The sequence below is a fragment of the Acomys russatus genome, chromosome 23, assembly GCF_903995435.1.
Source record: "Acomys russatus chromosome 23, mAcoRus1.1, whole genome shotgun sequence".
Lineage (NCBI taxonomy): Eukaryota > Metazoa > Chordata > Mammalia > Rodentia > Muridae > Acomys > Acomys russatus.
Genome location: NC_067159.1, coordinates 31,305,925 through 31,329,585, shown reverse-complemented (window position 1 = coordinate 31,329,585; position 23,661 = coordinate 31,305,925). Strand labels below are relative to the sequence as shown.

The window sequence follows — 23,661 nt, the reverse complement described above, 5'->3', positions numbered from 1 at the left end:
TCTTCCCATGATGAACACTGGAAATGCCTATAGCTATAGTTAGCTGGTTTAGGAACTATTTATTATTATTCATCCTGCAAATGAATAGTCTTAAGTTATTTTACAAGTGAACATGGCATGAAGCGAATGTTAAAGTGCTTTGGAAGCATAGCTTAGTCTTTTTAAAGTTTATGCTTATTTCCATAGTGTAACCTGTATTCTATGATAAATATCTGAATTAAACCGATTCAACGTGATGAACCTCAGCTTGGCCTTTTGATTGGATTCAAGTCAACTGGTAGGTGGCCTCTTTGTCCAGTCTTATCATTTTTCTCACTTTGCTCTATAAGGCAAGGGGAGGGCTGCTGACTGTACACTACTGTGCATTTACAAAACACGACACTTAGGATGACTCCACTCGACGAGGCGGCTCTGTACTCTCCGCGCCAGTCAACTTCTGCCCTAACAGTTCATCCTTCGGATTGTGTGTGACTCATCAGCCACCACACAGTGTTAACATGGATACCCCAGCCCCTGCTTGGCTCCCTTCTCTGGTCTTTCAGTCATGACTGGATCTGCATGGACTCTCTGTTCACTGTTTGACTCATTCATACAGAATGGAATCAAATTTTATTCTCTTCCAATTCCACACATAAGGAAGCCACTGAAAACACCCATGCCTTCTCTCACAGAAAGGCTGAGCAGCTGTTTCACAAATGGCAGCACAGTTAAAGCTAAAATAATATAAAAATAATTTGAGAAAGAAATCCCTTTTACTGTACACGCTCAAGTAAAGGAAGGTAAGTGATAGTTTCTGCTAGCCAAAAATTGTGTTGCTATTCATTAGTACCTTACACTTCTGTGTGTATGTGGTTATGTGTGTGTATCTACGCAGTGTAGTAGCCTCTAATTGTTTCTTCTAGTTTACCTAATCATTAAGCTACTTAACCAATTAGAATACTATTATATCACATTGAACAACTTTACATAATTGCGTCTTTGAAATATTAGGAACATCGACACATTTATTTGGCTTGTAGAGGACTGAAATATTACAGATAACATTGTCTAGCTTTTTTCTTTCTTTCTATTTTTTTTTTTTTTAAAGAATATGGCTCTTAATACATTGACTTTCTGAGTTCCCAAGTGAAAGTCACTTTAAAAATTTATGAAGCTTACTTGAAGCAGAGAGGTTCTGTTCTGATTTGGTCAAATGTATGACAGGTGTTCTGACAGCACTTAAAAGTTAGGGTTTAATCTACGCAGGCCTTTGGTGGTCAACTATTTCCAACCTATTCTGGTGTGTTTGTTGTAGTTTCTCACTTGGCCAGCAGAGGGCACTTCACATGCCTCTGCATTGCTTAGGGAGCAGATGCAGAAACAGTGTTTACCTCAAATCAGGCAGAGCCCCGGATCAGATTTTGAAAGTCACAAAAAATATAGAAAACACAGACTGTGTCACAGGGCCTTATTTAGAGATCCAGGAGTATGTGTGAAGTCAAACAGGAAGGAGACACGAACACACTGTCCAGCTCTGATCTCTTGTCACGGTCCTTCCTCCTTTTCCGGCTCCGGTGGTGATGGGCTGACTTTTGCCACAGACAGTACAAGATACCATTTTCAAGTCACCCTGTTAAGCTTCTGTCACTTCAATTCTGCATTTACTCTTCTGTCCTACAGTCCGGGGCAACTGAACAAAGAATGCATCACATCTCAGGGAAGCGCAGAAGTTAACGGTTGTCAATCAATGTGAGGCTTCAACTACAGGGTCTGCCGTGGTGGGGCCACTTTTTTGGGGGGCGGGGATGTGGGCTGCCTGGTTTCCATTCTCCCAGAAAGTGTCACGGGGAAGTGTTGTCCATTTTGGTTGTAGCAAATGTACTGGCCTGAGGCTGTGTCGTGAAGGGGAAAATACCTATCCTTTTAATTTCAGTTGCAGTAAAAATAGTTAAGACATCTTTTGTCAAGGGGTTACAAGCTAACCTTTCTTTAAAAGGTCTTGAGTTGTTTTTTTTTTTTTTTTTTTTTGCAAAAGCATTGCCATTCTAGATATAAACCCTGTGTCTCTTCCATGTTTATCTTTTCTACCAGCTCTGGTTATATGTTGAAAAGATAGAAAGGACTGTGTCTATGTGTGTGTGTGTGTGTGAAAAAGAGCTCTGAATAGATCTCCCCCTCTCGTCCTGTAGTGTTTTGCTTGCTTTCCACTAATCTCTCTACTTGTTGCTCCCTTTGGGTGGAGCGTGTTCTAGAGTTGACCGGGAAGAGGGAAGGGTCCCCCAGCAACGATGCTGCGAGATGGAGATGCGCTCAGTGAGTCCTCACCCAAAAAGGATCATAAACTTACTGGGTTAAGTCAACCTAATCATCACTCCCAAGCTGCCTTGGGTTGTGGGTCTGCTCATAACGTATGTTTTGTTTTGTTTTAGCTGCACCATTTGTGATTCCTTGTGCCATTTTCTTTTGTCTGTTATTTTTCGTGACGCCCCTGAGCTATGTCTTCCTCCTCAGCGCATGAGACTATTCAGCCTTCGTCGCCTTCTTCACTTTGCCGATATAGGCCTCAAAGAAGAAATGGCAGAAGAGCACAAGGTAGCTGAGGTACATGAGCGAGGACCAGAAGATGTTCTGAAAGTGAGAGTGACACTGGCCATGGTCGTGCTGCATCCACTTGAAGACCAGGTAGTTAATGACACAGCCCATCAGCATCTGAGTGATCTGGGACAAGGTGATGAACATGGCAAACTTCCGGGAGACTCGGAAACCCGCAGCCCGCAAGGCATAGTAAGAGTACATGACGGCGTGCACGCCGTAGTTCATAGTCATGAACCAGCCCCCGCCGGCCACCATGTCTTTGTAGGAGTACCAGGAGTACAGAAGCACAGTGATGTGGTGGTACCAGTGCAGGAAGATCAGCTTCTGCTTCCTCAGGATGATGAATATCGTGTCTCCTAGAAGACAAAGCAGGAACAAAGGGATGTGAGTGAGTGCGGACGGCAGCCGCCCCAGTAAGGGCTGGAGGGCCGTCCTGGCTGCTCTTTCAAGATAGTCAATAGAAAATTGGACATTACCAACCAGACTCAACCATATATGGAAGAGTACGGCTGCGTATGAACAGTCAGGGACGGGCGACAGGTAGAGCAAACACGACCAGGAGGCAGCCTGAAGGGCAAACTCAAATGGCCAGCAAAATGCTCTGAGATTGCATTGCAGACAAATGGTGGCGCAACACACCCAAGTCTTTCTCCTCATACTTGGTGGATGGCCTAGGGTTCTTGGTACAGGCAGGGCCGAGTAATGGGGGGGCCTTGGGATGCCTACTGGGTTATCAAACATAATTACTTCATATTTTTTTTTAAAAACAGAAAGCAAAGTTGCCAGTGGTTACATTTCTAAGCCTATTATATAAAATTTCCATGGAAATCCTCTGCTCTCTTGTGAGACGCTGGTTCTTATTACGCCTGGAAATGTCAGATGGGGAGAAATGACAGAAGGCGACGGGGCCAAACTCTACTCGATATAAAACTACACTGCCGAGGGCCTCTTTTCCTTCTCTGGACTGCCTTTGTTAATAGTGGAAAGAAGGTGGAAGTCTAAGGAATTCCATGTTCAAAACAAATTTAGTCAGTCCTAACCAAGATGGTTTTTAATGTCTCTTAACATTCATTAAAAATATCAACCAACATAATGCCCAATTGTAAGAAAAGCAGTTTGCCATAAGTAAGCACTTCATCCTGCCTAACTCCTTAGAGATCATTCTATCATGATGAACTGCTTAACAAGACAGTGTGGGAACAGAAGCAAGGCTGCAGCCCTGAAGGACTCTGTGCTTTCTCCTGTCCGTGGGGGTGGCAGGGTGGGGGGCAGGTGTATGCTGGAGTGTCTCAGTAGGCCCAGTTTCTTTAGGAGGAATGTAAGAAATGGGGAACAATCTGTCACAAAATCCTGAAAACATAATTCATCTGAATTTACATCGAGTCCTTTTCAGAACTCCTGTTCAGAACACTAGACGATGCAGATGGTTATGAACAGCTCTACTCAAAGCTACATTAAACTTACTGTCCCCAGCAATGGTGGCTTCTCATAATATATACATTCCATGGCAGGGTTGCCAAAGGGCCAGCCACAATCTCCGTGGCTTTTGCTGTTGCCATGAGTTGTATAGCTAAGCCTTCTGATATATCTTCTCATCAAATGGCACATTTCCCTGAGGCATGCCAAATCTTGGAAATTTTAGGTATGGCAGAAGCTATAGAGGAACTAAGAAATGCATGCCACCCCAAGGACTGTGATGGGATTGATGCTGGCCAGCCAATCTTTTTTTTGGGGGGGGGGGGAACGACGACACAGGGTCCATGTTATCTTGGCTGTCCTAGACTCACTTTGTAGACCAGGCTGGCCTCGAAATCACAGCGATCTGCCTGCCTCTGCCTCCTGAGTACTGGGATTAAAGGCATGCGCCACCATGCCCTGGCCAATCTTTCTTGAGCAAATGTCCCTTGGTATTATGGAATTTCTGTTGGCCAAGTATGAGCGAAGGGTTTTGATCTCTTGAAGATGTCTGCTTTGTCATACTGTTACCCTCTGACTCATGGCTGCCTGTTTTTATGCTGACCCCTACACAACCCTTGGCCTAGGTATTGTCAGCCAAGAGACAACTAGCAGACAAGACATGGTGTATCTTGTACCCAAGATCTCTGTGTAGCAATTCTCCTGCCGGGGCAATCACTGCCACCAAGAGACGTGTTGCTCTAACTCTGTATGTGGCTTGTTGCTGATGGCCGAGCTTCTCTTGGCAGCGTGAGTTGGAGTGCCGCTGAGTGAGGGCTTCAAAACAATGACAAGCTCAGCTAAGCAAGGGCCTTGACTCAGAGCAGATGTTTCCAAGTGGCAACAAAAGCAAATCTCAGCAGGTTCTAACAGAATTCAAACTGTAGGCGCTGCAATTTGGCACAAAGAGTAGAGGGGCGGCTCTCTTGCTTGCACTTGTTCTGGTGGAGCAGAGTCCTTTAAATACACTGAAAGGAGCTCACCATTTCCCCAGAGACAGAGAGCACTTATTGCCATTATTAAGAGTGGTGAGTGAGGTCAGGTGCAGCTGGGGAAGATATACGCATTCCAGAAATGGATGGCATGATGGTCTCACCACAGTGCGAATATTATGAGTACTTAACCACCAGGGGAGAAGAAGATGGTGAAAACTAGAGGTGTGTGCTTTGGGGGGGATTAGTGTATATGTGTACACATATATATTTGTGTGTGTATGTGTGTGCACATATATATTTGTGTATATGTACACATACATTTGTGTGTGTGTACACATCTTTCTCTTTTATAGTCATAAAGGATTCCGTAAGTCTTAGACTATAGAAAGGCAGAAGGTAGGATCTAAAGATAAGAAAACTTAATTTGCAAACATGCTGTAAGTGAGTACCATGGCTCCTGTTTTGGGGACAACTTTTTGGATTTTCAGACTTGTGACACTCAGCGGACAAGGCCATTGCTACACAAGCTGTAGAGTATTTGGAGGTCACTGTTCCATATTTTTAAATTAGGAAATGTAGTCAGATCTTAAAATACTTCCATGAAGGATCTGAAACCGTATGACGCATATGTCACCACACTAGCGTCATTGGAGCACTGTCAGCATCTTTCAGAGTTTCTGTGTTAGTCAAGGTGAACACTTCAACAAGCAAGAGGACCTACGTGCATCCTCAGAACTCATAAAAAAAAAAAGCAGGACGTAGAGCGATTGTCAAAGGAAAGAGGGGGAGACATGCTTGGGGGCAACTAGCATGGTGGGCACACTAGCTGAACAAGAGACCTCATTTTCCCCTCTTCTTTTGTTTGCTTGGTCTTTTTGGTTTTTTTTTTTTGTTTGTTTGTTTTTTGTTGTTTGTTTGGTGTTTGGTTTCTGGAGACAGGGCTTCACTGTGCAGCCTTGACTGCCCTGGAACTTAATCTGTAGACCAGGCTCACCTCCAACCCTGTCTCCACCTGCCTGTCTCCACTTCCTGAGTGCTAGGATTAAAGACATGTGTCAACACTCCCCCAGAGACCTTATCTTAAATGGTGAAAGGTAAGGACTCAGCCTCCAAGGTTGTCCTCCAATCTCCAACCTCCAAATGGATATCATGGCATGTATATGCCACACACCAGCCCACAGTCACACAACATTTCCTGATCTGTAGTTTTCATACTGTAAAATTCTGTGTAAAGTAGCTTTGCATTCTAATGGTAGGTGCTTATACAAGTTCATTGGCTGACTGAGTCCATAGCAATGCATTTTATTATGAATTCGTGTTCATGGGACTCCATGTATATGTGCCTACTGTGTGTACACACACCACTGTTTATGTATTCACTCTGGATCATGTAGGGACCTGTGTTTAAATTCTGACCCTCATAGGAAAGGTTTTTAGATAGAGCTTTTTGTTAGTCTTCCTTAGGAGTGGCAGACTTCCGGCACATTGTGGCAAATGGCTTAAATGGGTTAAATAGCACTGCCGTAATAATTATAAGCCTAATAGTAAACATCTATTAGGCCATACTTTTAAGTTAACAGCAACTCGCATCCCTTAATTCCACCACTCAGATATTTGTACTAAAGCCATAATTATTAATCCTGGGTTATAAATATGAAGTCTCCCAGAGAGAAGGGTGACCTGTCTTCCTCAGGAATATATGCCACTTTGCGAGCCATGGGTTCACTCAGAGTTCCACTCTCACCAGTGGATCCCTTACTCTGGCAGTAAGGACACGTTCCCAGAGACCTGTGCCTGGACTAAGCCCTTGTCACTGGTCGATGCTTCTGTAACCCATGTCACCTTGACTTTCCAGTCCATCAAGTGTCGAAAGGGGATCTGTAAACAGAGCAAGAATGCTCACGAATTCCCAGCAGGTGCCCTACGTTCACTTTCCCCAGGGCCACACTCAGGGATGAGTAAAATCAAACAGCAGCACTCAACAGTTAGCATCTGCTAATGAGAACACGAACCCCACAAGCAAAGCTTAATTTCCCAACCTGAATCCAAACTCCAGAGATGAAGCCCTGCTTATCTCTGCGACTTGAAAACTGATGTGCTGCTCATTCCCCCCACCCCCAACTTTAGTATCAACTCAACTGTTAATGGGCCTTGGAAAAGAGGCTGTGTGTTATCATATATATTCCCCGAGAGTGGCTTATTTTTAGTACTGCTCAGAAATTGGCATTTGAAAACTTGCTTTTCTGTCAATATCCAGAATGTACAGTTACTTAAAAAGGAGAGAGCAAAGGAGTGGCAGAGAATCAAATTCTTCAAGTTCATGCATTCTAGCTTGTCAGCAACCAGCAAGGACAGACCTACGCACTGTGTGTGTCTTTGTTTCATTCTTTATAAGTGTATGAAGCTGCAACAGCAGGGGTGGGGAGGGGGAAAGACACTCACCTAGTTCGGGTGCTTTGCTGAGCACAAAGGCATAGGCCCAGAATTTGCTGACAGGTCCATTGTAAAAACTCTGGTCACATACTGACTGCTTCAGGCCTTTGGTCATCAAAATGTACACCATGTAAGCACCAGTTCGAAGAGCACCGAATATACTTCCGGAAGGAACAGAGAAAAGAAACAATAGTTAGGGAAGTGATTTCACTTATGACATTAACCTTTTGTCATGGTCTGAGTGTGAAATGCTCCCTCCCCCCACCCCCCCACCCCCACTCCGTGGGCTCATTCATTTGAACACTTGGCCCCCAGCTGGTGGCCTGTTCTGGAAGGTTCTGGTACCTAGGTCTCTTACACCCTTGTAAAGGAGCTAACCCAACTCCTGGTACTTTGCTTTAAAGACCGTTTGCTCCTCATCAGTGTTCCTGAATGAGGTCATGGAAAAGAAGACTCAGTCCTCAGCAGGATCCCACGTGGAACGGTTTCCGCTGAGGAACTATTTCGTAGACAGGACACAGAATAGCTGTGCGTCCTTGGCATTACCTCAGTTCTGTCTGCATCCAGTCACTTTCCAAGTCCCACTGGCTCTGATCCTGGAATGTCTATGAGTGTCTTTAAGCTAACTCTCTCTCCACATCTGGACCAGATGCCTTGGCTCCTGCGGTAGGATCCAAGCTGCTGGGCCTGGCCATCTATTTCTGCTCTTGGATCATCTTTCTCATCACATCAGAAGTGGTGCCTTCTAGGCTTAGCTCAACCACCAGCCATACTATGAACTCCATCCACCCTAGAAGTATTCACCCAAAGGTGTGCACAAACTACCAACACGATTCTTCAAAATGCCAAAAAGGGAGGGGGGGGGGAAACATCTTACTAACAACATAAACAATATAAATGAAACAAACAAAAACCCTTTTTAACTTGGGCCTGATAAAGGAACAGGAGCATTTTGGAACATATTGAGGTAGTAATGTAACTGGAAAACATGAAAGGACTTAGTAACTGGAACAAGGAGATGCCCTTGTGTGTGTGTGTCCCAGTATATGGAATCTAGTCTCTATGCACAGAGAGCTGGCTAGGCCCATGGAGAGATGTGACAGCCTTCTCTTTGTCCCTCCATGGGATACCATAGTCTTCCAGAAGTCAGTAGGAGCTACTGTGGCATGGAGTGGCATCTTCGCCAGATTGGATAATGGAATTATCCAAGGAGACATAGAGATGCTTTTTCTGTGTTAGCGTTGTCCCAGAACAAGGCACTCTGCTAGGATAATTGGACCATGAACTTTGTCCACTACATAGAACTAAAAGTTAACTTTGCTGAGACTTAGTAAGATGACATCAGCTTTCTGATGACTGTAAGCAGTGTCTCTAAGTTTAGTGTCCCTCTTTCAATACATATTGCCACTTTTTGGTTACCGATGCAGTTTGTCCTTTGGTGGCTCTCTGCTCCTAGAAGACTTTCCTATTGCTCACCAAGGAAGTACATGATTCTGAAAGGGCATCTTTATTGCCCATCTTCACCTCCTGATGTTCTGCTCAGTGGGCCAGACTGCTGGCATTTCATGCTCTCTGCCTCAGGACCATGTGAGTAGTACTCTTTGTTCTGGGAGCTTATCTGTGTTCACTCCAAGGCTGGCTCATTGTCCCTTTCAAATCTCAAAGAGGTATCCTCCTGATGGAGATTATTACACACACACACACACACACACACACACACACACACACACACACACACACAGTCAATATATAGCCCTAGTATACAGGGCTGTTTACTAGGTTTCACTGGTCACGTAGGATAATGGAAATTTTCATTCTTAGCTTGATTCCCTCTCCCCTCGCCCCCCTTACTTCCTTAGGTGATGGTTCAACTTTAATATAAAAGGTTCCAACTTCTCCAAATTAAGGTTTAATATATTGGATACTCTATTCCTTTGGAAGGTATCAGAAACACAGATGTGTCATCCAGTGGCTGTCTGTCTGGTAAGACAGTCAGCCTTTGTTCAGAGTGTCCCAATACCTTATTCTTCTAAGAAAATCAAACACCTTATCTATACTTTAGGAGCAATTTTGAGTATCTAAACCAGCTTTAGCACTGCCCCCCCCATTTTTCTTAGTAGAGATTTGTTAGGGGTACATGTGGCCAATTCTAGCCAATGTGATGGGTTGGGAACGGTGTCTTTGCTCTCTACTAGGCATTGTTTGAAAATACAGCAGGCATTTTGCCACGATGAGGGCAAAGTCAACCCAGGATAGCAAAACAGTCGGTTTGGATGTGGCTGAGGCGGTGAATGAAATCATGTTCCAATTACCCTGGCTTAAGACTTCCTGCGTTTGGGAAATACATCTTAATTGCATAAGCCATTTGGAAAGTTTCTATTACTGGAGGCCAAGGCCCTAGGTAAATACAATATGTGGATCTGGTTTTCAGTTGATCTTGTTTCTTTAACATTCTGTGCGGAAGTTACCTTTGTGGCTCAAAAGAGCAAGTAGTCATTGGGACTGCTGGTACAGCATACTACGTCAGCTATCTCTCATAGAGTCACATGCCAGTAGAGGAATGATTAATGACTTTTGCTAAGTCTAAAGCAAGCAAACAGGTGTGATGCCCTTCTAAACAGGCTGGCTAGATCTAGGAACATACAGTTTATATGTTCCAATCTTCCTCATCGTACCCCAAACCCATGTGGCCCAGAGATATTTCTTTATTGTACTGGCCCCCAGACGGACTACGAATAGAGCAGAGGCAAAATAATCTTCCCCATGTTGGAAGTCTCTGTAATTTATTACTAATTTTTATTCATTAATAATTAAACTTAACATTTCAACTGTTAACTATTTAGCACAATGGTTTTGATAAGTTCTGGGAAACTTCATGGGTAGGGTAGACATATGACCAGCCCTAGCCAATGTGGGGTGAGAGCAGCTTTGAGTGGGGGAATGGTTCCTTTGCTTAGTATGTGTTGTCTGGTGATGAGGCAGATATCTTGGGGCATTTGAGCTGAGGGTAAAAAGCAATTGGCAAGGTTGAGGGTTAGAGCCTGGAAAAAGAAAACCATTGCAGAGAATCTTTGCCATCACGATGACCCACAGTACCGACGGCAAGTGCATAGCAAATATTGTTGTCTCGTATCTGGACATAAGCGTCATTCCCTGAGCTCGGAACAATAAGTCTGACTCAGAACTGAGGACAGTGGCACTTCTGAGGGACTGTGTCAGTGCCAGCCATTGGGCCCATGTGTTCAGGCCCAAAGGCGCATTGTTGGGCTGTGACAATGCTGCTGCTGGGGAGCAGAGGAGGGCTGCTCAGCCAGTGGGGTGACTATCGTCTGTAGGGAGCCACTTGCTCTGCTTCTGCCACATCTCAGCCATGTGGGCTTCAGACCAGGTGGCTCTTTCAACAGCACCGTGCTGTGACACGTTACTAAAATATACTTGAAAGCGAGACCTCTTTGTCCGTAAGCTGCGTTACTTCTAGAGGCAGTGTGACCTGGCTGCAAAAGCGCCAGCTTTGGTTCTGTGATCGCTCTTCCCTGGCAGGCTTGACAGGGCCTTTCCCTCGCTAGGACACATCACTGGCCCCTTTTATAAAGAAATACTCTATCCACACCTACAACTGAAGTTCAAGTTTTCTGGGCCTACAGAGGAACAGTTGACAGCTATCTTTCTCTTTGAAGTCTTCCCTGAGAGGTTCTGGCGGGGTGGCCTGCAGAGGTCGCTATTGAGAGGCTGCTGCTGAGGAGCCCAACTTCGGGGAGGGGGCTGGAGAGGCACTCTATACCTGGTTGGCCTAGACTCGCAGCTCTCTTATCTAGATCGCAAACACTATGTCTGCCATCTTTTCCACAATCTACATAAGCTAACAAGTTCATAATTGGACAGACAGGAGCATTTCCCTGAAAGAGAGGCTGTTGGCATGGAAAAACAGCTAGCTCCTGTGTGTGGTATATTTATTTAGTCAGCTGACAAAGAGTACTCCCAGGAGCAGGTGAGCTGCGAGTCTGTGGATACTATGGGCAGCTGACCACCACAGTAATGCCTGTAAAGTCATGAATTCCTGCTGTAAAGTGACACTCATCACACTCTAAGATGTTTATTAGTTCTGAAGGTATATGCTTTCTCTCGCAAAGCCTAGTTTTGTTGTTGTTTTTTTAACAGCCATGGCAGAACAGAATGCCCTGGGAGGCAGTAGTACGCGTCGCTGCCCTCCCCTCCCCCATCTTAGGCATAACTGCAGCGAGGAAGTGGATGCAGTGCCCTGCTTAGCTGAGGTGCTACCTCTAGCCTCCTGATTCAGAGTGAGTTCAAGGAAGTGTGTGCTGAGCCACCACAGGAGACACCTGGAATAGCTAGTAGACACTAAACTGGGAAGGAACAACCCATGGGTTGTCAAGGACCATGTTCTGTTTACTCCAAGTGTAAGCATTCAGTATTGCTTATTTTTAAAAAGCAGAAAATAAAACCAAGCACATGAATTAGACTGGCATTTTAAAAAAGTGCTTAAATGAGTGGCTGATGGCCGGATACACTGGATAAACAATAACAGAGGTGCTAGAGACAAGGCTTATGAGCCTGACTGTTCGGTGTGAAGAGGAGGTGAAATATTAATCACTATGCGTTAATCACAAACCGGCACTAGGACTGTTGGAGAAAAGCCTGATTCATTTACTGAGCCACCGACTGAGTGGTTAACTAGCGGCAAGTGTCAGATACTGAAGTACTCACGGGGAAGGCAAAGAACCTCTGTGACGTGCTGTAGGCGACAGGCATTTGACACATACAAGTGACACACACACACACACACACACACACACACACACACACCCATAAAATGATTTCTTTACCCAATCCTGAAAGTAATTGTATTTGGGGATAGCTGGTGGTGTTTCCCTAAGGGACCATTTTAGAATCCGAATACCTTGCAGTTAAGGTGTAGGTGTGTGTGTGTGTGTGTGTGTGTGTGTGTGTGTGTGTGTGTGTGTATCAAAAGCAACTGCAAAGGTACAATTACTTCCAAGATTGGGTAACAAAACTGCTTTGATACTTCTATTGTAATAGGTGTCTGAGATTTTGTCATTTGTTAAAACCTACCTACAGCTGACCCAGCAGTAGCAGCCCTTTATAAACACAGGAGAGGCTGCTGATATTTCTGATAACAAAATCTGAGCTGACATTGTTCTTGGACTCAGACAATATCCACAGTGGGATACCCAGTGATCCCAGAACAGGATCAAAGAAATGAAAAATACAAGACTCTACCACCCCGCCCCCAAACCAACCACCACCCAGCATCCACTGTAGTGGATTTACACTAGGAGAGGATGCAGACTGCTAATGTGGTCCAGAATCCAGGCATCGCTATGCACCTTTCATCTCTACCAGTGACACGTAGGTCACCACCTGAGCCTTTCTACCCTAGAAGGCTGCATTCTCAGTAGAGGATATCAGGCTCTAGGGGAGGAGTGTTTAGCCTTTACTAAACTATTTTTCAACACAGCAAGCCAAAGTATGTACTGTTTTTTGTGCATTAAGCCATCAGCTAGCTAATCTAAGCTATCTGATCGCTTACTCTGTCCCTCCACTGTGCGAAGTATATATAACTATATAATTTTTCTTTAGCTTTGATGTTGAGAAGCATTTCTGTATGCTTTATGTATGTCTGTGCATCATTGGCCTGCAGTGCCCATAGAGGCCAGAAGAGGGTGTTAGATTCCCCTGGGAGCCACCATGTGGATGCTGGGAATTTAACCTGGGTCCTCTGGACCGAGACAGTGCTCGTAACCTCAGAAGTACAATACAACCCTCTTCTTTCCCCAAGAAGCTACTGGAAAACTAATTCTAAGCTCTCATTGTTTCCTTTCATTTTTAAACCAGTTTATATTTTTAATGAACACACAAAGTAGTAGATTTCTGTGTGTTATGAAACTCTCATTTCTAATACGTATAGTGTTGATTTCATATTTGGTCTTTGGGATTCATTTTTAGTATTTAATTAAGATACCTTCAGAGCGCAAATGTTACGGGTGCTTCCTTCTTGAAGAGCAACACTCATGCAAAAGGATAGAAAGGAGTAATTGGAACTGAAGATGATGATAAGAAAGGAAAGCACTGGGTGTAAAGATGAGCCTAGCTCGTGATAAGGAGGAAAACAACACGTCACACTGGAATCGCAAAGTAGCTTCCAGCTCATATTCACATCATGCCACCTGATAAGTAACCTAAAACAATTCATTGCACTCATAGACTAAGTAAATGCTACATGTTGCGGTATGGAGTCCACTAGGCCTGAGGGCTTCGTGCAGACCACGGTCAGTGGGAAAAGTCTCAGAGAACAGAGCAGTTTTGGAAGTGGCTCATAGTGTGCCCCAGAAGACTATGTACTCTGGTGGGTATGCAGGGTACAGCTGCTGTCTCTAGTTTACAACAGCCCCTGGTTTGAAGCCAGGGAACTCCTTCTTTAAGCAGTTGTTCTGATTATGTTGGACAGGATGAGCTGGCTTTGTTTTATCTTCAGCAATTTTTAAAAAATAATAATAATAAAAAGGAAAAACCTTGAGGGTCTAAATGTTGTTTAATAACAACTCCTTGTCTCCCAGTAACCTGACATGTTAAGCATAGCTGAGCATGGTCCCTATAGCTGGAGCGTATGACTTGGATGTGACCCACCTGGCAAAGTACTGACACTCTGGGGCCAAGTGTTAATGACTAACTTGATTAGCCTTGTAGAGTGGGGAGGAGAGTGGCAAAGAGGAGTTACAATAAATCATGAGGGTAACAGGTACCATGGTGGATACCCATTAACAGCTGCCGTAGGGAATAAGATGTACGGCTGTCAGATCTGACACCTTAGTGTGGGATCATAGGCTTTCAAAACACCACAAGATCTTCCTATGCTGAAGCAACTATTATGGGTATCTATCTGGCTAGCAGATAGCCAGATAAGTTGTGGCTTGAGTTCCCTCTGGACCGATAAGGGAAGTGTCCATGCCATACTCACCCTCAGTTCCAGACCTACCAACAGCAGCTTCAGATGGGCCCGGCTCAAGCTTGATTCTGCAACCATCTCAGTATGTCTCATGTTTGAGAAACTTCATTGAGCCCTAAGGTGATGCAATCCCCTAGCTCCATGAGGCATTATAATCTTATTTTATAGGCAAAGGCATAAGCAGCAAGAGGGTTGTGGGCTAGCCCGAAGACCTCCAGTTCCTATGCAGCAGACAGTCTGTAGCTTAGCTTAGAGTTGCATCTGAAAACTCACCAGGCTGTCACTTAGGGGAGTGACTTGGTTTGTCAAACAAACAAACAAACAAACAAACAGACAAACAAAACCTCCTGCAAGCCCTAAAACAATTTCAATGCCTGGGACAAAGCTCAGACCAAGTGTTGGGAGCAATGATTGGTGCTAGCTCTAGTCTAAGAATATTCTGGAGACTTCCCACTTCAAGATGCCATCTTGCTTGTCCTCTTGCTCCATTAGTATGTGGCATGACTGCACAGTCTGTAATCACTGGAGGGAGTCACCCATTTATGAGCCACAGACATTCAAGCAAGAACCCTTCTCCTTGAATTTAAATCGAGAGCTCTGTTTAACTTTCCAAAGTCAGTGTCTTGTGCAGATATAATTTCTCCTCTGAGTTATCTTTTTCTCTCAACCACTAATGAACGCAGTGCTGCCCAATCCACTGAGAAGTCCTGAGAATTGCCCAGACCCAATTTCATATGGGAAGAACAAAATGCAGGTGTCTGGACTATTATAGTGAGAACAAAACACCACCATTATGGACGGGATTACTAGAGAGCCTCACAGTTATACGGACTAGAAAGAACCAGAAATGAAAGAGGCTACAGTGAAGATTAACATTGAAGCCAAAAACCAAACCAAAGCAAACCAACAAAACAAAACAACACCCCCAAATCAACCAACTAACCAACCAACCAAAAACCACCACCACCACCACCACCACCACCACCAACAAACTGTCTCAGGAGCGCCACAAAAATGGTTAGTCATCCTGTTTCTCCAGAAAGCCCATTGTGTTTGGAATATGAGCAGATCATTAGTGCAGTAATGATTCCAGTGCCAATAGCCTTGCTCCATCAACAGCACTTCGCAGCCACAGGAGGAAACCAAACTCCTCCACGGGATGACTAATGACAGTCTCGAGGGTAGAGTTCCTCAAGCATGTTCTACAGAACAGTTTGTGTGCAGCCTCTCCCTGCGACCTAATTCAACCTAACCCAGGAGCAGAGGGAGGTAGAGGGAGGCCACAGTGGCTCAGTTTCTCACAACCTCGAAATGAACGGGCTGGAACGGGTGTCCCTCAGGAGCCCAGAGCTCAGACTTACACCTTCGAGGAAGGGAGGAGCCACAAATCACTAAGCTTTTGCTCTTTCACACATCCAGTTTCTTCCTTTGGGCACATTAGCCTAAAGGCCCATCAACTCTGGGTCACACTTAAAGAGCACATTAGTTCCTTTGGAAATTGTCATTATCATGACATAACTGGACTGTTAGTATCACAAGGCATATCAGAGGAAGCGTAATAGGTGGTGATAGGCTGTACTCTTCATTAAAAGGAGGTTAGTTTTGCTTTCCCGCATATCTAATTACTTTTACAGGGTGAGGCATATTCATTCACTAAATAGTAATGTGCCTTTCTCTGTCACTAACTCTGCGCCCCCCCACCCCCCAAGGGAATAAAGTATCTTCCTTTTAGAGGGAACAGAGCTTCCATCTTAGACCACTAAGTGGGATTTCTCTTCCCACCTTTCAGTCTCAATCTTCCCTCCAGTGTCTCTCCCCCACCCCCACCTCGCCACCTTGGCAAGCTCACGAGTGCATAGAACCCTTTGAACAGGAAGCCAGGCATCCACTCACATGAGGAACCTGGCATTTTTCTTTACCAAGCAAATGACCAAATAGTTATCTGGAAAGAGATGATAGGAAAAGATATTCCTTTTTAAATGATATCTTCGACTGGTTAAGGAAAGGTAGAGATAGGTTTGGGTAGGGGTATAAGTATGTTGGGTAGTTGTTTTTGTTTTGCTTTGTTTTTGTCATCTTGACACAAACTAGAGTCATCTGAGAAGATGGAACCTCAATTGAGAAAATGCCCCCATCAGACTGTCCTTTGGGCAAGCCTGCCGGACATTTTTAAAATTGATTTCTGACGTGAATTGACTTTTGACTGTGGATGGTTCCAGGATGGTCCAAGGGTGTAGAAAAGATACAACTGTGCAAGCCATGGGAGCAGCTTGGTTTCTCCAGTTCCTGCCTCCAGAATTTTTGCTCTTATTTCCCTTAGATATTAACTGTGACCCAAGAGTTGTAAGATAAAATAAAACTTTCTCTCCCCAAGTTGCTTTTGATCAGAATGTTTTATCGCAGAGACCTAACTGAGAAAGCAGGATTGTTCCCTGGGGCTTGGCAAGCGCTTTGTCAGATGAGCACAGAGAAGGCAAGGTCCATTCCCACAGAACCTGGGCCCATTATCTGAAACAATAGTTTTCATACACTTCAGTTCACCACCTTGAGATGAGAAAGACAGATTGGTATGGCCTGTTAACCAACCCTAACTGACTTGCTTGAGTGCCTAACTAAAAAAAAAATAGGGGCAAGGCCTATAAAAACAAGTCTTTGTACTTTTATTAAGAATCACAGGAGAGAGAGAGAGAGAGAGAGAGAGAGAGAGAGAGAGAGAGAGAGAGAGAGAGAGAATAAAAGAAAAAGAGATACCTTTTATAGCTGGGCTTGGTGGTGCATGCCTTTAATCCAAAGCACCCTGGAGGCTGAGGCTGGCAGATCTCTGTGGGTTCCAGGCTAGCCTGGTCTACAAAGTAAGTCCAAGACAGGCCAGGGTTCTCATTACACAGAGAAACCCTGTCTCCAAAAACAAAAACAGGAATCACAGGAGAAGGCTGGAGAGGTGGCTCAGTGGTTAAGAGCACTGGCTCCTCTTCCAGAGGACCCAAGTTCAATTCCCAGCACTCCGATGGTATCTTACAACTGTCTGTGACTCCAGTTCCAGGGACCCGGCATCCTCACATAGACATGCATGCAGGTAAAATACCAATGCACATTGAAAAACAATTACAAAAAAGAATCACAGGAATTTGGGTAGGGATAGATGCATTAGAAGTTACAAGCACTGGTTGCTCTTTGAGAAGATCGAGGTTCAATTCCTAGCACTTACATGGTGGCTCATCACTGTACCTCAAGTTCCAGGGGATCTTATGTCCTTTTCTGACCTTCTCAGGCACAAGGCACACACATATTGTCCACAGCCATCCATGCAGGCAAAACACTTATACACATAATAAAAATAGATTAAGTATAGGAATTTACCTTCTAACCAACACTATTTAGCTTTTCAGCTGTAACGTGTACAGCCGGTGTCAGTGGCTGGGTCACAGGGTTCGTGCCTCTGAGAGACGTCTAGCACAGCAAACTCAGCAGCACTTTCAGGACTGAACTTGTAGACAATCGAGAGTTTCCAATTTAATAGCTCCAGAACGCTGGCACAGATCCTCTGACATCTCCGAATGGCCACATGGTGTCCCTGGCATCCTAACCCAAACTTCAAGACTTCCCTTTCATTGGAAGGACACCTGGCAATTTTTTGCTCCATGGCACTTAAAAACCCCAAATCAAAGGCTTTCGTGGGTTCGTGTGATGGGCTGTAAGAACTTGCAACCCACCAGTGCGTGATAAGCACGTCTTTATATGCTTAATAAGTCTAATTTAAGAAGGAAAACTAACTCAGGCCCATCAGTCTCATTCTGGTTATCAGGCTTGGGCTTTCCTATGTAGTCAGCTGATGTCTACTTTTTTTTCATAAATTTTAATGTATTTTTCGGATTATAAGACACACCTGACTATAAGATGCACTCAGTTTATAGAGCAGTAAAACAAGAAAAACAGTAAAAACAGCAATCGGACCATAAGGTGCACCCTAATCCCCCTCCCCCACCCCCCAAAAATATGGTACTTTTGAAGGCCAATCTGTTGGATTTCCAACAACTCAGGTACTTTTCCTAGAGGCATCAATGCCACGTGACCTTGTAGTGAGGAGGCCTGACAGTTGATACCTCAGAGTGCAGCCTGGCTCACCCTGCTCTCAGTCCCAATCCCAGGTGTTGCCTCCTACAAAGCCATCTTGTTTCTTATGATTAGCCTGGTTACTATCAGGAAACAGGAGCACTGGCTACAATGTAGGGAGCCTAGACCTTTTGAGTGCTGACCGAGGGGATGTAAAATGCTTTTTGGGTTTTTTTTGTTTTGTTTTGTTTTTTGTTTTTTCGAGACAGGGTTTCTCTGTGTAGCCTTGGCCATCCTGGACTCACTTTGTAGACCAGGCTGACCTTGAACTCACAGCGATCCGCCTGCCTCTGCCTCCCGAGTGCTGGGATTAAAGGCGAAATGCTAAGAAGACAGTATGGCAGTCCTCCTAAAAGTTGAAATCACATGACCACATTATTCAGCAGTCTCACCCGGGGCAGACAATTTATCCACAAGAACTAAAAGGAAGCCTTAAAAAGTTATCTTCACACACACGTTCCAGTAACCTTATTCGTAACAGCGTAGAGGTGGGAGTCTGTCAATGAATGAACGGAATAGTCAGATGATGTATCAGTGGGCCATAAAAAGAAATTCTGACACAAGCTACAACATGGGCAAACCCTGAGGACTTTGTGATAAGTGAAATAAGCCCACTACAAAATGACAACTTCTATGTGACTTAGATTGTAAAGTAAGTCAAACATGTATAGACCGAAGAAAGGAAAGTGGTGACTTCCAGGGGTCCAAGGTAAGGGAAGTGGAAATGGGCAGTTATCTTTTAATTTGGCAAGATATACAACGTTGTTAGGTGAACACACTTGATACACACACAAACACACACACACACACACACACACACACACACACACACGCACACACACAGAATAGTTGATATCAAAAGTAAAAAAGGGAAGAAGCTGTACTGGGAAAGGGTTTTTAGATTTACTAAGCCAAGTTAGGTGTGTTTCTTGATTGATGAAAATTAAGAGGTTAAGGGAAAAGGGGAAAATGTATGGGAAAAGGATTGGCCAGCCTGTACTCTTCTATAGCAAGGCTTCGTCCAAGCATCACCCACCCGCCCACACAGTTAGTAGGATGAGCTTTTGATAAAAATCCTAAAGTGGCTTCTTGAAATTAATCAAAAGTTCTGACAACGAAGAGATGAAACACAAGTTGACTGAGGCGGTAGCAGGCACAGGGCAGGCCACAAAAGCCAGAGCAATGTGACAGAACACAGCAAGCAGATTACAGACACGGACACCGTGTCACAGCCAGCCTCCTGCAAGGGGATCTGGGGAGACCCTGATGGAGAATGACTCTGCATGTCAAGCTACAAATCAGTTTATGGATGTCATGAGATGAGACTGGCTAAGGATAGAACTGTCTCTATGATAGCTGGGTCAGATTTGCAGGATGAACACAGAGTCAGCCATGGCCACCACGGTCATCTCAAACCAATGGAGCTTTCTGTTTTCAGGCAGTTCCATGTAAATACCATAACTAGTTCATCTTAACTGAATGGTCACAACAGGAATTAGTGTCTTACATGAAACAAGCTAGGGAACACACAGACAACCACCTATAAAACTCTGGTTTAATTAGAGTGTTTCTACCTGGGTTTATTTTTAGAAAGACTTAGTCTACACTTATTACATGTGAGGTTCTCTTTAGGATCTCAGAACTAAGAAAACCAAGAAAGACAGGAAAGAAATCTGTTTTACCAATACTATATTCTGCTAAAATCAGCCGACAGACAGACAGACACACACACACACACACACACAAACTTAATGATTTCATGTAGTGCTTAAATATGCTTAGTAATGACAAATCTTGACAACATGACTGTGTGAGTATGAGGGGGCGGGCAATCGGTGAGATGGGAAACCAAAAGTGGTGACAGGTGAGCTGATAATGGAATCCTGAGAAGGCACCTGTCCTATCCAGCCTTGGTATGAACACACTGGGCAGACAAGGCTCACAGCAGACAAGCCAGGCGTGCTAGTCCAAGGTCAGGAAGGTTCCTTGTACTGGGGCGGGGATGAGATTCGGCTTTGTAGGTACTATGGCCCACAGCTTGTAGAGCCTCTGAGGATTTTATAAGGCACAATAACTAGCAACAATAAAATCATTTTTATTGGGATATCATATGGTTTATACTTTTAGAGATAATGTAGGTTGCCACGTGGAAAAAGACCAAACACGGGCTATAAGAAACTCTGCAATTTTAACATAAACAAGTATGAGGTTTTAATAAAGAATATCTATTATTATTACACGATAGGGTCACTAAACAGGGGTAGCTCTCTCATTCCCAAGAATGCTGGTGGCTGATAAATTGTAACAACAGACATGAAAGAAAGACAAATGTGTAATGGTCTTTTAGCATCTCTCTGAAACAGTCACAGGTGTCGCATGGCAAGGAAGAAAGAACTAAGGGCACTGGCCTCAGCAATAGGGGTCTTGAGATAAAGAGGAACTAATTTAATTATTAACTTATTTTCTGATTAATTAACTTGGAAGGAATTCTTAGTTGACTAAAGGCTCTTCCTAAGGCTCTTCAGAGCCTGCAAAGTTTGAGACAAGATGAACTTCTGACGAAAGAAAACGTAGACTGATGTGAAGCAGGGCTTCAGATCACTCCCTCTCAGAAGTCACCAGAGGGAACAGACTTGCTCTAGGGTTAACCGTCTCTCCCGGCTCTGCCAAGATGGCACTTGGCCAACCAGGAAGCGGACTGGGGAAAAAAAAAAAAAAAAAAAAAAGCCACTCCCTGAAGTGAAAGTTTACCCAGAGCAGTGCTGTTATCTCAGGTGAAGGCAACTAGTTAATAGTCCACAGGGGTGGTGAAAATGGCAGTAGGGAGGTCAGCTTATGAATACAGGCAAGCATGCCAAGTGGGCGGGAGTCCCAGTCAGACTGGCCAGAGCACAGCAGGCCACACTGGGCTCCCTGTTTTGACATGTCCTACAGCCCCTGGCTGTTGAAAAGAGATGTTGAGGGTGGAGCCTGGAACTGTGGCTGCTATAATACAAGCAGGTTTTCAGGCTCAGCCACCAGAGGCTCCAAGGCTTGAGGGGAGAACCCTGAAAACACAATTTTTCATTAACATTCAGATGCTTGTATGTAATGACCGCCAAGCCAGGAGCTTGAGAAGCTCTCTCTCGTCTTTCTCACTTATCTCCTTTCCGCAGCACTCTAACCAGGGAGCCATACCCCAGCCCAACGTTCTCACAAACCAAATCTACCTAGCCCCCCCCCCCCCCCCCCCCCCCCCCCCGTTCAAAACTCTGGCTGTCCAGTCATGTAAAGAACATGGGACTGGGCTGGAGAGATGGCTCAGTGGTTAAGATTGTCATCTGCTCTTCATGAGGTCCTGAGTTCAATTCCCACAACCACATGGTGGCTCACAACCATCTATAATGAGATCTGCTGCCCTCTTCTGTAAAGCGCTCATATGCAATAAATAAAATAAATCTTAAAAAAAAAAAAAAGAACATGGGACTGAGCAAAGAGCACTTTCAAGTTAGACCATGCTGTCTGTGTCCATGTCTGTGGGGGACATGTCTTCCCACTCTGTAAGCTCATAGGGACACAGGGACATAGGGATCGCAGCATTCTGAAATATTCCTATATATGATATGCTGTGGCTAATGCATACAATTCGGTGAAACGTGTACCCGCTTCCCCCATATGTAAGCTATATTCAAGAGACAATTTCAAACACTGCCATGAAGGAGGAGCCCTTGAAGTTTCTCCCTGCCATACACCATCCCCTTAGCAGTTCTGCTGACTAGGCAAGTCGTTAGGTCCCCAGTGTGACCCAGGTGGAAACAGTGTTGGGGATGGACTTTGGGTGGGCTGAGCAGACGCTCCAGCGCACTGAGCCACACTGCCAGACTGACTTGCTGTTCTTAGCCCAAGCCATCCTCAAACTTGCAAGCCTCCTGCCTCCGCTTCCCAAGCCCTTGCATCATGCCACATTAGTGTGCTACCACTCTGGACCCGCTGCAACAATTCTTGCTGGTAAACTCCAGCAATGCTATTCATGTCCCCACTAAATAGGAGTGATAAATCAACCAACCATCAGGGCCACGCTTTCAAATAAAGAACTGCCGCCCCTCAGCCCCAGGATGGAAAACTACTGATAGAATATATTCGCTGGGTTTAAAATCATGTTTTGAGCTAGGCGTGGTTGTGCACGTCTTTAATCCCAGCACTCGAGAGGCAGAGGCAGGCAGATTGCTGTGAGTTCAAGGCCAGCCTGGTCCTGTCTCGAAAAAACCCAAAATAATAATAATGATGATGATGAACGTTTTGAAACATGAAGTTAACATGGATATAAATCTATGTGCTCCAACAATCCCTGCTTGACTCTTATTCCCATGGGAAAGTTGATGCTGAGCTATAACAGTACGGAAATACTTGGCTGTTCTGACTATTGAAAGAGCTTGCCTGCCATAATTAAAGGTTACAAACCTAGTTAGTATATTCTGAGTAGGTTGTTTGTAGGATGGTGTGGATAAAAAAAACCTGACAAAAATTGTATAAATTGGTTGTTTTAAACTTTGAGCAAAGCCTATAATCTCTCTGTTTTCAACAGAGGAAAGCTGTTCATTTTAAATTAGGGTAAAACAAGTTTTGGAACAGCGAACATTTCCCGCTAAATATGGAGGGCATCTTCCTCCCTCAGCTCCTGTGCCGCCATGGTGGCTGGCTCTGCCTTTCTTCTCCTGTCCTTTCTGCGGAAGGCTTGGGTGGGGGTGGGCTCTGGGCAGCAGACCCAGCCCTTGGGGGAGGCCCCCACAGAAATGCTGGTTAAAGGGTGCTCTCCCAGTGTGTACCTCGACCCAAGTCCATGTCCTACTCAGCCTTCCCAGTAAATGATCAGAGTCATCCAAACAGCCTGGCAACTTGACAGTGAAATTCTCTTCACTTTTGGACTTAACCCAGAACAGGAAACAATAAAGGACTCCTGGAACATTCCCAAGCCAGCTGCTGACAACATTCCCCAGTCTGCAAAATAATATCTGAATGGATTTCTTACTGTGCCCCTGCCACTAATGTCACAGCAAGGACACTCACTTGCTCATACAGTTACTTAACTACATCTACGTTTTTATTTAATTTTATGGGTTTTGAGATAGGGTCTTCCTATGGCTGCCCAAGGTGACCTAGAACTCTCTCCATTCTCCTGCGTGGTGC

At 44.6% G+C, this 23,661-nt stretch overlaps 1 protein-coding gene across 1 annotated transcript in view; it reads right to left on the bottom strand.

The window, feature by feature from the left end:
* Positions 1-2,130: 2,130 nt before the first annotated feature.
* Positions 2,131-23,661, bottom strand: part of Elovl6 (ELOVL fatty acid elongase 6) — a 104,986-nt gene continuing 83,455 nt past the window's right edge. The window contains exons 4-5 of the mRNA XM_051165572.1: positions 7,407-7,558; positions 2,131-2,930 (exon numbers count right to left, since the gene is read on the bottom strand). Of these exons, the coding sequence (XP_051021529.1) occupies positions 2,500-2,930; positions 7,407-7,558 (583 nt within the window). The 3' untranslated portion in view covers positions 2,131-2,499. The remainder of the gene's footprint in view (positions 2,931-7,406; positions 7,559-23,661) is intronic.